Source organism: Pithys albifrons, chromosome 12 (assembly GCF_047495875.1).
Source record: "Pithys albifrons albifrons isolate INPA30051 chromosome 12, PitAlb_v1, whole genome shotgun sequence".
NCBI lineage: Eukaryota > Metazoa > Chordata > Aves > Passeriformes > Thamnophilidae > Pithys > Pithys albifrons.
In genome coordinates this window covers 13043803-13062177 of record NC_092469.1, presented here as the reverse complement: position 1 = coordinate 13062177, position 18375 = coordinate 13043803, and the positions used below count along the sequence as shown (strand labels likewise).

Genomic DNA, 18375 nt, shown 5'->3' with positions numbered 1-18375 from the left:
CATGTTATTGAAGTCCCAGCTGCTTACCATTATTGCAAGTCCCGTGCAAGTGTATTGTCCAAAAGGACCTCAAGTTCATGAGGGAAGGTGGGCAGATAAATATTTCAAGTCTTAAAACCACCTTGTGGTTTATAACACTTAAAATGGGGTCTTTGAACCATCTGCTCCTCAGTGCCAGTTTTCTCCATCCCTTTCTCCATGCATGTGCTGCCACATTGCAAGAACTGAAGAGGCACTTTCAACCCATTTTGTCCCAATTGCTGTATTAATAACTAAGCTCAGCAAGGGACACTTTCAGAGTGAAGGGGGGAAAGTAAATGTTTACACAATGATCTGGATTCAGTTGCTGTGAATCTGAGGTCTAAGAACATCCACAGACAAACACCCATTTCTGCCTATTCTAGGCTCACTAGAGGTGATCAAAATGATTTCTCCAAGTGGGGTCTGGAAAGTCTCCAGAGGAACAGGCTTTGCCTAAATCAGGACACTGAGGACAGACACACAGCATTTGAGAAGGGCTGGAAATTGCTGGTAGCTTCACCCATATGTTCTTTTGGAGACCCACCACACCAGGACTTGTTTAACCCTCTCTCTCTCATGATGGTTCAGAACTTTCCTTGCTCTCCCACCACCATCCCTTCAGCAAGAAACCAAATCTGTGGAAGGAACTCAAGCCTCAGTCTCTTCCTTTGGGTACCAGTGATTAGCAAGACTGATGTATACAACATGCCTTCATTCTTTAACATTTCAGGCTGGGGCTGAGGGATGTGCCTGAGCTTTTCATGTGCTTGGTTTTCTTTTTCTGCCTTTTATCAGCTTTTGAAGCTTATGAGCTCTGCATACCAAGAGGACAGTGGTGGCCTGGGCATCGCGGTCACAAAGTCATCAGGCAGAGCAGCACTGCTGGTTTATATGTAAAAAGCAGAACTTATCCTGCTCACAAGGGCACAACCCACTGCCAACTGAGCAGCCTCCTTAACCCTCTTGTCATGATGCTGATGTGCAGATATTCCTGTTCTCTGCCTGTCAGCAGCTCTCTATGCCCCCCCAGCATTTGTAGTGTAATTTGCTAAGAGGTTTGTAACACTGGGATGTGCAGACCTTTCCTTACAACGAATAGCAGCATAAATCTCCTTTAACGAGCTCTTAAGTGACTAACAGATATCTGTGTGCAGCTATTTAAAGGACAAGCCCTACTGGAATAGGAATGGGCACAATGCCATTGCCCTCGGTGTATCTTAACCAAGAAACTCTTTCCAACAACCAATTCCTGCTGTGTTCATGCTTCCTTTTTTGCCTTTATTAGCTCTGCTACGTCCTCTACAGGCCTTCAGCTGATTATCCAGATTCAACTAGAAACTGAAACCTCTCAGCATTTGTACTCCAGACCTCCATGTTAAACTTGTAAGTGAACTTAGTTTAATCCATTTTTTATAACAGCACAAGCTATTCAAGATAGTGTGTGCTGAATGGCTTCATTCCCATTCATACCTTCTCTGAGATGATAAATTCAAGGAAGAATCACAAGAGTTCTTGGTACTGAAATCACAGACTGCAGCAATAGGAAGGTGCCAAGTTGACCAAACCACAACACTAACTCATCACTGGTTGCCATCAAGTGAAACACTACACCACCAGCAGCTTCTCCTGCCATCTTCTGCAGATATTTTATAACCAGATGACAAGGTTTTGGCCTGTTTTCTTTTACATGTCTCCTTTTCCAACCACCTAACCCCCAATGCCTCCCACGGATGGGTCAGACTGATGGCCATTTCCATGAACAAGACATAACAATTGTGGCAAACCCCACTGAACTGAACCACAGATTAAATCTGGATGCACTTCATGTTTAGTTACACTCAAATCATGGGAGCTGGATAGTTGCAGTGAGTTAGAGATTTCCAGATAAAACCCCAGTTCTTGTGAAGCAGCATTTCTGTAGTGAATCCCTAGCAGTCAGGCTGTTCTGTCAAAATAAAACCATCTTAATCTTTCAAAGAGAATTCTGGGCTATTTAATTGATTAGCAGCTTTCTAATGAGAGGATTAAGTACACAGCAGATAACTGAGATGATTGACAGCTTTGCTGCACCAGCCTAAAACAAGATGCCTCCGTTTTCCTACCACATGCCAATTAAACGATTAAGTATTGTTTACTGGGGCTGGGAGGATTACAAGACAGTAGGTGGATTTATTAGCAGAGAAAGGAAAAACACTCCTACACAGGAGAAAAAGATTATTTTGAATGACTAACAGCCATGCCCCTGCAAAGCATGACTAGAGCTAGCTGAGTTATTCACTGTCCGAAGGTTAAACTCCAGCCCTTCTCCATTTTTCAGACCATTTGATATTTTATTCAGATATCTCCAATGTGCTTATCATTTCCAGGTGTCCTCTGCAGACCAAGTTTCCTGGGTTTATTGTGTAGATAGTTATAAATCCAACTGCTTGATATTATCACTGGAGAAAAAGTTGGGAATTGAACTCACAGTAGAGTCAGAATCTCACTTTTCTGGGGCAGGAGACCAAGATGTCATAACAAGCAAGTGCTCCTTCATTAGCAGCCTCTTTGTACATGTAGGCACTGAATCAAATCACCTAAATGCAAGTGTCTGAACATGGCAGGGGCAATAATGTGGTTTAGCATCTTGCATCAAGAACATCCAATTTTACATGAATTAACAATTTATGTGGAGAAGCTTTGAAAAGAAGGGGGAGGAGGGAGAAGCTCTTGAATTCAAGTGATCAGGCTCCATAGTTACCGTGTCTGAACCAGCCATGTTGCTTTAACACAATATGTGCCATTTTTACCAGGCTGGGAAAAAAACTAAATCAAGATGCTGAAAAGATTTCCCAGTTTATAACCTCTTGCCTGTAAAAAGCTGCACATTAAATGAGATTATTCCTTAGGCTTACAATCCCCTCCTTTGTCTTTTAGGTGACCCCTTGATCATCTGACCTCTGCATGGGAAAAGTTAAATGGAATATTCTAGTTAAACTGAATGGCAAGAGCTGAAGTTTTGTTCAGCTTTTCCCTCACCCCATTTCCTGTACAAGTCTGTAAGAGTGGCTTTAGCACAGCTGAGGAAAGCAAGAGTTGCCAGTTCTGGGTAAAGCTGCCAGTGCTCCCTGCCCTGGGAGCTCTCTCCCCAGTATGGCACCATCACACAGCACTGGATAATGATCCAGCTCAGCAGGTTAATTAAAAAGAGCAAAGTCCCTGCCAGACAGGAACCTCTGCAGGTGTGGAGACCACAGAAGGATGTTAACAGAGTGAAATATTTTGGAACCTGTGAACTTGTGTTTTTAGCAGCCTGTCCAGGGCTCAGGCCCCCTTTCTGAGGTTTTGACAAAAATGGAAAGTGTAAGATTTTCATTTTTCACAGAGGGCTGTGTATGGCACCTGCTGTGAGACATGAAAGTGGCAGGCTGACGCTTCCACTGTTCCTTGGAGCTGTACCAGGTAAAGCCATGAATAGTCTGAATTTCAACAAATCAATAAATTAAAGGCCAGGATGTCAAAGAGAAAATTGTGAGAAAGAGATCCCTAGGGATATTAAATACAAAGATATTACCTCTGGCTCTGGAAACCTCTGAGCACTAGTTTGAAGGGAGGCTGTACCGAGGGAAATATTCTTGCACATCTCCTGCAGCAGCTGCTGTGAGCTGGAGAGGGGTTGTGGAGAGCTGTGACCCCAAAAAGGCTGCAGCAGAACACACTGAGCTAATTACAAAGAGTAGCAAACTGTTGTCCAGAGTTCAGCAAATATGAACAGCTGGTGAAGCTCTGGCCATCATGGCTGGCAGGTGTTGTCTCAAGAAAAAAAAGCAGCATCCAGATAAATGTAGGCAAAACCACTGAAGGACGTGCAGTCCTTCCAAGGACAGCCCCAAACCCACAGACACAGCCCTACTCTGTGGGACTGGAAAGGAGTCCTTACAAACTGACACGTGCTCAGACCTTGCCAGCATGGGGATAGAGGTGCCACTTAACTCCAGTCCACTTTGTGAGAGCCTGTTACCCAGCTCATAAAATGCTGTTTGCCTGGCAGAACTGGTCCTGTGGAGAGCACCTGTTTCATTGTGCAAACATTGTAGCTGCAGGTCACTTGGCACTGCGAGCAACCAGAGTGGAAGCAAAGATGGAGATAACTCCTTCTTCAAAGAGAATTCAGCCTTTACTAGGAAATTCAGATGCAGTCCCTGCAGTGCCCATCCAGGGTTAGGAAGAGACAGGACAAATTTCAAAAGAGCAATGGCCTTCTCTGCCTATTTAGTGCTGTTGGTCTCCTCACCCCCTGCAAGGCCAGCACTCAGACCTGCACACCCTGCAGTGACAGCTCTGCCAGCCATGGTAAAATGCTGGAGGAGAGGTTGGCCATCATCAGGAACAGTGCATAAGGCTGCAAACCCAGGAGTTCTGGGTGAGTTTCACCAACAGCAAGGAAACTACTCAGAAATATCACCAGCTTTCTAAAGGTTCCTCTTTCTTCTCAGAGACTCATCACCAGAGCAGACCAAGCAGGTCCAAAGGTTCATCATTTCCCCAAGTTATTGCCCACATCACCAGACAGATTCATGGCTTGCCACTGGCACCTACCAACTACACCCTGTGGTGAAAGCTGCACTAAAATTTAACCCCCACAACCTTGTGATGTGACAAAACCACAAAAATTGCAACTTTGCCCTTTTGGCTGAGTTGGAAAGATGTGTCTGTCTGGCAGGCAGCAGCTCCTTCCATCATGAAGGAGAAAAACCTTAATATTCACACAACAGCCAGGACAAGATTTTGTACTTTGAGCTCTGATTCTTCAGCCTCATTGCAGCTGTTACAATTTAATTGAGACTACAACAAAAGTGCAGTATTATTTGACAGCAATCAGTGGAAATAACTATGTCAAAACTGGGATGTTAAAGTGTGTCCTCTTAAGTTTTGTTCAGCAGAGTAACATTTGTTACTGAAAAGAAAAATCACTGGTTTTGATTTCAGCTGCCCCACACAGAGGCTGGAAGGCAGGTCCCAAAGGAGGGAGGCTAAACATGAACTTATCAAGGAACAGTTTCCCAGATTGAAGTTTGGAGTGGCATTTTCAACTGCAAACAGAAATGGGAATAGCTCAGCACAGAGTTTAACTCTGTATCTCCATGCAACTAAGATGCTGACAGCTGTAGCCCCAAAACCTCAGCAGACTTCTCCTGATGTGAAGTGGCAGGTAAGACTTCATGACAAGCTGGCAACCCCAGCACTCGGCTCCATGGGGCAGTAGCCAGCAAAGAGCAAGCAGGCAGCATCTCTCAGGGACAGCATCTCTCAGAGGCAGCATCTAATACTTCATTGAACAAAACCTCCACGTCTCCAATTACACAACAATTAAGTGCTCGGGAGGCCGTGAAGTGTGTCTGTCTGGGTGCCAAGAGCACAAACTCATTTTTCCCTAAAAGCAGCACTTGGAGTCCTCTGCCCCTGTTCCCCTTGCATGGCTCAGCTGCTCAGCTTTTCCAAGCACAAATTTCAATGTCTAGTTACTGTGTGAGTTGTCCACATTAGCAGGGCACTTACTGCTTAAATGTCAGCCAGGTGACAGAATCCTTCACTGCCTTCACCAAGGGGCAGCGAGCAATTGCATCTGTGAGCTCTTGCAGACATCAGGTATCTCCCATTTAAATCTGAAGAGAATAAACAAACAGTCCCCTGTGCTCCCCTGCACAACCCTCCCACATGTCCCTCTGCAATCATAAACAGTTTTGATGCATATTTAATTTTCTTCTTGTATGACAGGGAAAGAATAGATACAAGCTCTTGGGATTTTATCTAGGAGCTAAAATTAAAATGCTTTTCAAGGTGGGAAAAGATCCTGGGACTGGACTTACTGGCTCTTCTTTCCTTAAGCACATTATCTTACAGCAGAGCAGCTCTCTCCTTCCAAGTGAAGACACATCCATGTTTATTCCCTATGCAAGGACATGGCTGGGCTCAGCACAGTTGTTTGGTTTTCCACAGACACAGACATGTTGCTCCTTGATGCATGAGTCCAGTCATTCAGGAACCAAACTACTGATATTCACAGATTAGGTCTGTTTTGCAAAGCTATTACAAGATTACCAAGCAGTGGATCCTCACTTATCACTTACCTGGGATTTATTTCTCTGGGGGTTTTTTGTGAAATTGCTTCAGATCTGGTGGATTCTGCCATGCTGGCTTGCACACGAGTATCACTTCTGCTCTGAAAATATCTTTTCCGAAGAAATAACAAAACCTTTTCTGATGCTTTGACTGTATCACTGTCAGAACCAGTAAACTGAAGGACATTTAAACAGTTGGAAATTACTATAAAGAAAAATGGTAATACTGACAATAGTCCAATCAAGAAATGTAGAATATGAATGTATAGACTTACCATTTTTGTCAGCTCTTCTGAAAATCTAGAATTGAAAGAGAGAGAGAAACAATTTTACTGTGTTGTTCAACATGAGAGGGTGAAGCCCTTTGCACTAGGGCCGTGTTTAGCCCCACATACAGGGTTGGTCCAGGCACTCCAACCCCTCCAGAGCCAATTCCTGGGCTTTGCTGAGCTCCCAATACTCAGCTCATCCCCCCCGGCCATCATGATGGACAACCACTGCCAGGGTAGAGAATCAACAGGGATGCCTGTGGTGGGAATGCTTCCAGCAGTTCCAGCACCTCCCTTTGTGAAATCATGGATCCAACACCACAAAAACACACATTAAAAAAAAAATTACAACAGCCATGCAGCCAGTGCAGCCAATTTCTCCAGCATCAATAATGTCTCTTAAGCAAGTTACACAGTTCTCCACTTCTGAAAAAAATTATTTACAACATTTTTTTAAAGCAAGTCTCCTGCATGGGAAGGAGATTATATTTAGACTTAAAACTACAGTGTGGAGAAACAGCCCACAGAGAGGAATCAGAGAGCCATTTCAAAATTAAAAAAACTGCAATAATGGGTAGTACTGTAGAATTTGCCAGAGAAAAAGACAGCAAAAACAACTGGTATTTTCTCATCACACCAGTCTTATCTGAGGAATAGCCCCTGACACAAGGCAGTTAATAGCAAAAGGCTTGTGCAAAGGTTTAAAACTTACAAAAAATGGCTGCTAGCCCAGGTTTGGTCATAAATTACCAAAAACTTAACATGCTCACAAAGTGGGCAGAAAAGGTAAAATATTCTCATCATCTCTTCAGGCCTGACCCTATTAATTTGAGCAAAAGCAGAGATTTTGGTTTTGCAAAGAAATTTCCCTGTGGAGGGAATAAAAGCACCAGCAAGACAGATCAGAGTCAGCTGTAAAATAGAATCTCTTATTTTCTGGGTCACAAAACCATTAAAAAAATCAGAAGAGAAACTGCTGCACAAAACAAGAAGCCCAAGGGACAAATTGAATTGCAGAATATGCTATTTCACTGAATATGGCTTAATTAAGGAACATTAATCATTCTTTTGTCCAAAGTTCTTCCTAGGCTATGCAGCCCACAGCAAAGTCAAAGCTGGACTTTCTGGTGTATTTCAGCAGATGTAAAAATCTTCTACTTGAGTGAAACCCAAGTGGTGGGAGTCACTGAGTCCCAGCTTCAAAAGAGGGTCACAAAACACCTACAAGGATTAAAGCTTGTGACCCCTTCAAAAGACCTTTATTTTTGGGCTGACCTTCATTTGTTAGAGCAATTAGAAGGTTTTTTGGGGGGCAAACCCTACCTGTCTCCTTACTCATGGACTTCACTGAGGTTTTGAAGGGCCAGCCAGTCATGGCTTGCCTATGGGAAGAAGGAATAAATCCCAGCAGGCCCCCAGTAAGCTGTGTGTCTTTAGTACACATTCCTCAGCTGTGCGCAATATGCCCAGCCCACCATATGAAATATTCCTCTTTTCATGGCTTTGGCACCCAGCTTCTCACTCCCCATGAGCACCTCCAGATGAGGTACTTTTCTTTCTGGATGTTGATTATTTCTGGACTGTTTGTTTCATCAACACATCCTTCTGTTACTCTTCCCACTGGTTTGAAACAAAGACATTGCAGCCAGTCTCATACAGAAGCAGTGATGCCTATTTTAAGGTTCCGTGGGATATCACCACCCCACTAAGCATAGCTGAGAGAGGGAGAATGGGAAGGCAAAAACAATAGGTAAAAATGTAGCTTAAACTGGGAGAAAGGCTCAGCCTGCAGTTCTCTGCTCCATGGAGCTGTTAACCTTGCAGGAAATGTTTGGAGCAAAAGGGAAAAAAACCAAATTAAGAAATGAAAGAAATTTTTACAAATTGAAATATTTATGCCCAGCTTCACTAAGTGAACATTTTAGAGCTTAACTCTTAGAGGTATGACTGTTGTAAATGAACATTGTCTGTATTACTTATCAAAGTTCATTCTACAGGACCACGCTGCTTGGCTTTTTTATTGCTAATGAGCAGGATTTATTCTTCCAACTTAATTGGACCACGTAAAATTTGTACACATAAAAAAAATTTAAAGTGGGACACCTGGAGGGAAAGCAATTTAAGATAAAGTCATCTGTCAGCACAGGCAGGCACTGCATCAAGGTATGGACACTGGAATGAGCACTGGGAGGCTGATCAAGATGTAATGTACTCTGTGATAACTTGGTAGTGCTGCCAAAAATGCTGCTGCTGTGAAGCCCCAGGATTTATGTTCTAGCTCATCAAACAAGAGTGTCCTCCCACACACAGCCCAAAGACGCCCTCCGCTCAGGTCTTCAATTAGTTGTTCCACTGCAGAAAGGAGGTGGGGTGTGCCTTCTGTAAGGGAGAGGTGTAAGAGCTGCTGATGGAAGGGAAACCACAGCCCCTCACACCTTCCCTATGGTCCAGAGGGCAAACCCCTGAGGGCAGCTTGGTGCCAGGCTCACAGGGACCCGGGAGAAATGAAAGCTCCAACCAGCTCTAGAAGAAGGGAATGTAAGCGAGGCTGCTGTGTCATCTCCAGCAGAGAGCCACCAAAGCCAGCCCACCCCATGGTTACTCTCTGCAGGCTCTCAGCAACTCCATCGTTGATGCTCTCACTCAGCAGCACAGTCAGACAGTCAAGGCAGCAGCCCTGGAGGTCAGTGAGAGGAGGCAATGAAATATTGATGGAGAAACACCCTGTCCTGCCAGGACCTCAGCAGCGATTGGCTTCCCGTGCCTCTACCCCTCTCGAGGACCAGCCCCAGCGGGCACAAAGCAGGAGCTGGCAGCACCACACAGCCTGGCCAGGGATGCTCGTTATGCTCCATCGCCCCCAGATCTCCAACAATCAGGGTAATGCATGACTTTCAGATGGTAAATGAGAAATTATCCAGTTCAAGAAGTACTACAGCAACCATCTCCCCATCAGTAGTGCTTCAAGCCATTAAGCAAGTCTCCTGAAGCACAGGCTGTCTCACGGTGAGCCCACAGGATCCCCACAATATGGGCATTAACCCGTTTTATAGGATTTACACAGGTAATGCATGCACTTTTCTGTCTGCAGCATACTTAGCCCATTTACCAGATGTTTAGATGAATATAAACCCTATTTTCTCTAGAGCAAGGGATTTCTGTAGAATTTCCAATAGGTTTTCTTTAAATATACGTTTCAGCTGTACTCTCAAAAGGCTACTACAGATATTTGACTGGCAGAAGTAAGCAATTCAAAACCCTAGTGGTAATAATAAACTTGAAAAACATTGATGGTTTCAAATTTAAACATTGAGTTCTGTCTTCTCGAATCTCCTGGATGAGAACATGCGACACTGGAGGCTGCTTAATGGAGGTTTTCTCACCAATTTTATTAAATTCACACAAGAACTCCCCTTAGAAGCCCAAGAATTATTACAGGGTTTTCAGAGTTTATTATCCCTTCAGCAGGTTAATATGATGTTGATTTAAAATAGAATGCAGCTGAGTTTAAATTTCGTTTTCCATCATAATCCTGGAGCAGTATCGAGGACAAACAAAATCAAGTCTCGTGCATGAGGAAAGCCTATAGATGAGAAAGCATCCAGAGACCCATATGTACCTAAAAAAAATTAATCTGCTCACTATGTTCCTATATTCATGTTCCTTTCTCTACAAGTCTTGACATCTCCTTTTGAGCTGAGATAAGGCTTTATATCAGGTATGGCCTTTAATTCTCTAACTCAAGGTACCAGTAGGAATTTCCTCTCCTACAGCCTTTCTGTGTTGCTCTTTCTGGTAATAATGTGGCAAAATAATGATCTAAAGTTTTGACATTTTGGGCTAGCTCTTCAGACATCCTCAGGCTAATGAGCATTTCCCCATGCAAGGAGAAAGGTTTGATTTGGTGTTTCAGTAAGGGATATGCCATTGGTGTGGAAATACTGTCCCATGTCTCCACAAAGCTGCTACAGGGCTCCAGGTCTCCAGGCATTTTTCCTACTTCAAAGCAAATCTTTTTCCCTTCATCCCCAAGAGAAGAGCAGCTGACACCATGTTCTGGCCTCTGCTTTCACTCTTACCTTCTCTTTAGACTTTACCTAGCTGTCCTGAATAAAAGTTGCATGAGACAGGGAAGAGTTGCATTTGATGTTCTGACCTGCTGATGTTCAGCACTAGAGGTTACTTTTCCATAAAGATTAGGCCTGGGTGCAGCCTCATTTCAAGAATCCAGTTCCAAAGCCCTTAAGATCAGAAGGGAAAGGATGGACTCTCCAGTGTGATTCTGTGCCTTGCAGTGAGCAATCGCTGAACTAAGAGAGCCTGCCCATGCCCGACCCTCCTCTTCAGCTGTGCCCTGCAGGCACGACTCGAGGAAACAGCAGAACAATTTCACAAAGGATTAAGGAGGAGGAAAACAGCCCTCCCAGTTCACTTGAGAAGTGAGAAGGTAAACAAGAACACAAGAAGGAGAGTGAACCAATCCTAAAAATTATCCAACAAACTGAAAACAGGAAGGAAAATGGTCAAAGCAGAAGAAAATTGAGAAGGGATCCCTGGGATTCCTGTGGCTGCAATAGTTTTGCGTGTGGGGGCTGGAAATAGTGTCATTAACAAAATAGTTGAAAAACTGACAGTTCTTAGATCTACACTTGGAAATGCACCCTTGGCACTAATCAAATTCACTGCATCTTCTATCCAGACACTTAGCTCAAGTCCACGGGGCTGAAGAAGTGCAAATCAGATTTGTCCACATAAGAGGGGTGTGCAAGAGGTGCCAGAAGCAGGACATGGATTTAAAATTATCTTTCTGACCCTGATCAAAGAAGAAAACAAGTCAGATAATAGTTTTCAGCAAAAGACAGGGTAGATAAAACATCTGACCTGACGAATGGAACATTTAAAATAAAGCCAAAAGCAATGCATTTAGTCTGCACTGGCAAAGACAGAAAGGGGGGCAGTGATGACAGTGCCACTTGGAGCACACAGTCCGGCCCTGGGAATACTCCCTCATACCCAAGTCTGACCCTTACGGAGCATCTTAACCTGCAGCTGCTGTGACTGACCAGGCCTTATATGTGCTGGAGTTCACACTCCTGCTGTCAACGCTTTTGACAATGACATGAAGGCAGGAGGAGATGAGCAAGGACAATCAGTCTGCCAGCACTGAAGTACTCCCAGAATGAGCAATACCTGTCTAGACATTCCTTATGCCTTGGGAGCCTTGCACCTCAGCTCTGTACTGCACATGCACTCATTCACACTCAGCAAATGTGGTCTCACATCGGCTTCCATGCACATACTATACACCCACAGAATATATTCTCCTTTTCATAAGCCTTGTGACATTTCAGGATTTGTTCTTGACTGGAAATGCCACCCTCACCACATGCAGACTTGAGCAGCAGTTGAGCACAACAGTTTTTAACAAAGGGGGTTTGTCCTCGTGTGTGCAGAAAGCACTAGATATCTGATGTCTGTCCACAGCTTGTGATGTGAGTGGTAATACCTGCAGCAAACTGCACACACTGCCAGCCCCAAGCCTGAGGCTCCTACAGTCTGAGCAGCTGTGTGTAATCCAGACCCAGAGACAGGCACCTGAGGGAGCACTGGGATGGGTACACACTCCTTGCTCAATTCCAACCCCTTGTGCTGATTTGACCAATGTTGTAAAAGCTGACCATTAAATTCAAATTGATGTTTTCCAGGTTACTAGAGCAACACATCACCCCCACTTCTACTACCACCACTGAAGACCATCTCTCATTCCCTAGTTTTACTTGCTGCCTATTTTTGGCAATGGTTAGGACTTAAGTATCTTCCTTAGAGTGTTACCAGGGTTCAGTTAATCCGTAACTTTAGCTGCTTTTTACACTTGGAAACCTATCGTTTTGAGCTGAACTAGTGAACACTATTCAACCTTTTTTAATCCTTTACTTAAAACTCCACAGGGAAAATAAAAGGGAAACAGTGAAGCCAGCCCAAAGATACGGCTCATCCTCCTAGCGGCAGTAACAAGCTTGAAGGCAGAAGACAACTAAACCTCTTGTTGAGTTTAGTTCTTCAGCCCTCAGTTCTGCCCCACAACAGCACAGTTTTGTTTCTTTGGTGGAAAGAGCACAGGGAACTTTGTTCTGACCCAACAGCCACTCTCGTGGCAGAGTCAGAACAACAACGCTGGGAATGGCTGAATCAAAAGAAACCAGAAGAGGAAGAAAAAGTGACTAAGGTACTATTAGTGTCAGAGCCACCTTATCCAATTCATAGTCAAATCCAAGCTTAACCCTCCCCCCAGCCCCCAAGGAGCTGCCTACATAGCACACCAGCTCATGTGAGAGTGTTAGCTAAACGTAAAATCTTACGTTCATCCTCCCCCACCAAGAAGCTGCTCTGCTGCAGGGCTGGGACTTGCTGCTTCCCCAGCACAGCCACATAATGCAAGAACGTGAACAAGTTAATTGGAAAACAGGTTCTCATCCCTGAGCATTCAGTGGGATGCTTGTTACTTTCCTGTTATTGAAAGTGAAAATTAACCTAAATACACATTCCATGTTTAAACCCTTCTTATGAAAGGGGGGTCTCACAGTGCGCTTGAGGAGCCTATTACAGTGAAGCCACAGCTTCAATTGGCACTGCTATTGTGACTGGAGAAAAAGGAGAGAATCAAGTTCTAAAAGAGAAACTCTAAGCGCTCAAATCTTACATTTCCATCATCCATTTCTACTTTCAGCAGGTGAAAAAGGGCTTTCAGTACCATTGTGAAAGGGAAAAATTATCAGGAGCTGCACACCCTGCGCTATTGTATTTCCCACAGAAATAACACAATGCTGTGTTTCCCATTCTAAAAGTTCATGGCTTCTTTTCTAAGCTCAAGCCTCAAAGTGGAAAAAAAATCAGTTAAAGATATCAGCTAAATTGAATGGATAAGATACCATTTTGGTGGCAAAACAGTCCTAATTCAAGAACCCCCTTTGTAAACTTAATGTTGCTCCCCAATTGCATTTATTTTATGTATTATTTATTCTTCATATTATTATTTATATTTATAATTGTTTTTATGCTCTGAGGCCCAGATTCCAGACTGTTGTAAAATTTCAGTAATTTCAGGGCAGATTAAAAAACAAACACCAAAACCAGAAAAAAAACCAAACAGAAAAACCCCAAATAAGTTAACTTAAAAGACATAAGGGTATTAGTTGCACTTGTCCTTTGTGTTTCTCCATGAAGCTGCCATTCCCCGCAGCCTGAAACTGCCCACCTGCCAGCCCATTCCAAGGGGCAGGACCATCCCATCAAACGCTCTGCTGTCCCAGCTGCTTTTGGCAGCTAACTAGACACAGACACGATGGTTCCTCAGGGATCAACCAGAGATGAACTCTCCAGCCCATGCCAATGGCTACAGGGGATGTGATAGAAGATTCAGCAAATTACTTAGAAAATGCAAGGGCTTGTTTGGAAGAGCTACTACTACCTATCCTTTCTTGGAGGAGGCTGGAGGAGAGCATGAATTATCCTTTACTACAGCCAATGTCTCAGTAGTTTAGTTTTGCATTCACTACCTTTTTTTTTTTTTTTTTTTTTTTTTTTTTAAGCTGGGAGATAGCAAAGCTGAGGATCTATGTGTTTAATTACTGGATGCTGTAGAACGAATGTGTAATTACACCGTTTGCACTCTGGTTGATTCCACCCCATTCTCCCAATTCATTTAAGTGCAAATAGCCTCATTAGCTCCCTAATCAAAAAGTCTATAAATACCGCAGTAGAGGCACTCAGCACATCCCTACTAGCACCCCCAAAACCCAGGAAAGGGACCCGGGAGTCCTGCATCTCCATTCAGTCAGGCTAATACTGGGACTGAGGACCTACAGTGCATCCCCATACCAGCTGGTCCAGGGGATGCAGGACCTGGGAAAAAGGCTGCAGAATCTGGGGTGCACATCCATGCCCAGCCTGTTCAGAGGGTGCAGGAAACAGGGTGCACGCCAATGCCCAGCCAATCCAAAGAGTTCTGGATCCTGGCAAGAAGATGAAGGATACAAGCTACATCTCCAAGCCCGTAAAAAAAAAAAAAAAAGCGAAAAAAAAATAGAGCAGGACTTGGGCTCATGCCCAGCAACTTTGGGGTGCAGGACTCAAGAAGGGAGATACAGGATCCACCCTGCACCCCATGCCCAGCTGGTCTGGGAGATGCAGGACCAAGGTTCACCTTATTGCCAACTCCCCCAGTGAGTGCAGGGCAAGGGGACATGGGACTCAGGCTGCACCCCGAGTGACCAGCTAAGCTAGGAGGGGTAACCCCTGTCCAGTCAGCCCAGGGGCACAGAATCTAGAAAGGGGTTGCTGGACCTGGGCACCCCTACGCCCAATCAGTCCGGGAGATGCAGGACCTGGGCTGTATCCCATCCCCAGCCAGGCGGGGATGCCGGATCCAAGGAATGACCCTGATGCCAAGTCGCTAGGGGAATGCAGGATCCGGGATACACCCCGTGCCCATGCAGCCTGTGCTTGCAGGATCCGAGTAAGAGTCAGAGAAGCAGAGATGCAGCCTCTCGCCCGTCCGGTCCGGGGGCTGCTGCACCCAGGAAATAACGGCGATCCCGAGGGGATTGGGTGGGTGCAGAACCCGGACAAGGGGATGTGGGACCCCCACGCCCACCCAATTGGGGGTTCCAGGTCCCGGGGTGCAGCCCGTCCGCGTCCCGGGGGTGCAGGAGGCGAGGAACAGCCCCGGTCCCGCGTCTGTGCGGGACGCGCGCAGGAAGGGAGACAGGAGCCAAGGATGCGGGACGCGGGGACCACTCACATCGAGGATGACGGAGGTGCCTTTCCTCTGGGCGGCGGCGGCGCCCGGGGCGAGCAGCTCCCGCTCGACGAGGCCCTTGTCGCCCATCCTGCCGGCCGCCCAGCGCAGCAGCCCGTCCAGCCCGCGCAGCGCCGGCGCCGGCTTCCGCAGCAGCTTCTGCACGCCGGCCCGGCAGTACCGCGCTGCCTGCTCGCACATCGCTCAGCCCGGCCTCATCCCGCCGTCGGGACTCCCCCGCCTTCTCCTCCTCCTTCTCCTCCTCCCACACCGCTCGGCGGGCAGCGGGCGGGTCCGCGGGGGAAACCGGGGAGGGGGGGGCTGCTGCCCGAAGAGCAAGGGGGGGACTTCTGGGGTGGGGATAGGTCAGCCCCCCGGGCTCCAACACAGACCACCCTTTTAGGCATTTTCTATTTATTCCTATGGCATGTTCTCTGCCCTCCACAGCCTCTCTACACCCATAACAGATTTTAACAGCTCTTTGTAAGGACAGAAGAGAACAAATTTCTTGCTAGTAAATAAAACTTGCCCCTGACAGCCTATCCCTACTCCTAAAAGTCCCTACACATGAATAGCCGGCAAATCCACCTGGGACACTACAGCATCCGTGGCTACAGTGCTCAACTGGACAAGCATTTCTAGCTTGTAATTCTGTATTGTGAGAATATTCCTTTGTGATACTTCTGTGCTCATCTGCACAGGTCAAGATTCAGACTTGCAGTAGGGGCAATAGTCTTCTGGACAAAATGACACTGAATCACTTCATCTCCCACTCCCCACCTGAGGAGATGCTCCCAGTTCGTGTTCAGACTCATAAAGGCACCAGAGACCTCTCAGACCCAAATATAGTTGGAGGATTCCCCAGAGTTCTGCAGCAGCCACAGGCTCCAAATGGCCTTTCCCACATGCAGCAGCCAGACCCTCTCGAAGGCACCACTAGGGAATTTCATGTTCTACCAGGGCCAAATCCCTTGATTTGAACATCTCTGATACAGGAGCCAGAAAGCCCAGCACGCCATGCAACTTTTACACACTTCCCACACTGAGCTGTATGCCTGACCTGCAAATGAGGAATAGCATGAACGCTCCAAAAGACCTGACCAATCACTGCTTGAAGAGAGACAAACAGCAATAAACTACTTCTTTCAGCAGAGCTTACACATAGCAGTGCACCACAGCCCAGACCCCTAGCCCAGAAAAGCCTATTTAGAGGAATTCTTTAGCCTCCTTTTCTAACCCCACATCTTTATTCAGGTAAATTAGGGTGAAACTTCTGTGTTTGAGGTGACAGGTGGGGAATGTGCATTTTCCTTTCAGCTGCTGCTCAAATTAAAATGAGTGGGAGCCCATTTCTCTCAGCTGGAGTACATGGATAATAGCTGGAAGCTCTTGAAAGGCTTTTAAACAAATGGGGCACAGAGAAGTCTGGCAGTGATCAGGACACCCATGGGCTGAGCCCCTCTTTTCACCAAGCTCTCACCTTTCAGGGTTTTCTTCTCCAGCAATACAAAATTCCTGGGGGAAAACCAAGGAACTTCAGGGATTTGATGTTTGCTCGTGGGAGCTGTGTGGAGTGCTTTAATGGCTCTGTGTTCTTTTGCAGGGGTGCTCAGAGCAGGCTGGTGCCTAACTCAGCCATCACTCAAATCCCCATTTGCCTCTCACAGCAAAGACAAGCCAAGACAAGGCACATCTTACCATCAAGCCACAAGTTGGTGCCTATTGGCCTGTATCTTTCATGGCCAGAGCAATTGTGCTCATTTGTACTTCTGCAGTCCCCAGGTTATTCCTATGCTTCTTTCTCCTTTAGACATCCCTCCACTAATTGGCTGGTTCAGACTGTATTGCTCAATTTGGCATTACTATATGTGCTTGTTAATTAAAACTATTGACAAAATAAGTTTATAAATAAAGTTCTTTGGATTTTCCTTTCTATTTGCCATGGAAATTCATAGAATATTCTGAGTTGGAAGGGACTCACAAGGTTCATCAAGTCCAACTCTTAAGTGATTACAGGGATCAAACCCACAACCTTGCCACTGTTAGCACCATGCTCTGACCAACTGAGCTAATCTCAGGGGTCTATTCTTCACTTGGCTTTGAAGTTTGGGGTTGCTTCTGTGCTTTTGTGAAAATCAGTTCCTCTTAATGCCAAAACCAGCTCTTTGGCAATTAAATACTCATTTTTCCTCCTAAATGACTCTAGATAGAATAAGTTTCAGCAATTAGGAAGATGTCAGCCATTTGCACTGGATTGCATTGCTTGGGGCTATTTCCAGGTTTCCATGAACTGAAGTCTTCCTTTGAGGAAAAACTGGGAAAGACTGATTCAAGTGAAGAAACAGGGGAACCGTCAAAGCCAGGCTGGTGCCAGCCCATGCCACACCCCAGCCAAGGGGGAGGGCAGAGACACAGGCCTCGTGTTTCTCTTTGTGTGCCAAAACTCATCCCCTGCTTCTTGCCAAGGGAGACAGGATACTCTGTCCTGTGAAAATAAACACAACTGCAGCCAAGGCATTAGGGCTTTGCCAGCCTCTCCTGCCATCCTGTGCTGCTGGTTGTGGCACTGACCAGGTCCCCAGCAAACAGCCATTAGCCAGGGCCAAAAGAAGAAACCAAACCAGTGACAGATAAGTGGAGACAGCAGGACTCTCCCTTCTGAGAACATCCACCTGCCTTTTCAGCTGCAGCTCCCAGGCATCAAGCACATTTATTTCCCTTCCATTAAAGGTGGAGAGAGCAGGACCACCAGCAGCCACTGGTTGCCCTGGAAGCTTTATACATAACGCAGACGCTGAGTGGTATAGGAATAAATAGGAGACAATGGAAAAAATACAACAAAAAAAGCACAGACAAATCCAGGCAAAGGCCTTCCCTGGGAAAGCAAGCAGCAAGCCTTAATTACTGGTCTTGATAGACTCAGAGGGGTAGGGCCATGCAGTGCCCAGCAGCAGCAGAGCCCAGCATGCAGCACAGCCACTGCCCTGGTGGCATTTTGCTTCCCACGCTGCGCTGCAGGCGGAGCTCAGACCCTGCCCGGCAGTGTAAGGGCGAGCTGCGGGGCGAAGGAGGCAGCAGCTGCAGCTCCACCTTCCCCTTCCTGACATTTGACAGTGAACCTCCCACTGCTGCTCCAGCCAGGCACTCACACAGTCCCAGACCATGACAGTCTGATAAATGAGGGGTC

The 18375-nt window shown here is 45.9% G+C and overlaps 1 protein-coding gene across 1 annotated transcript in view; it reads right to left on the bottom strand.

Annotated features, from left to right (window-relative positions):
* The window catches only part of NECAB2 (N-terminal EF-hand calcium binding protein 2), a 78771-nt gene extending 63323 nt beyond the window's left edge, over positions 1–15448 (bottom strand). Inside the window, exons 1-2 of the mRNA XM_071567383.1 lie at positions 15192–15448; positions 6398–6422 (exon numbers count right to left, since the gene is read on the bottom strand). Coding sequence (XP_071423484.1) covers positions 6398–6422; positions 15192–15389 — 223 coding nt within the window. The 5' untranslated portion in view covers positions 15390–15448. The remainder of the gene's footprint in view (positions 1–6397; positions 6423–15191) is intronic.
* Between the last annotated feature and the right edge of the window lie 2927 nt (positions 15449–18375).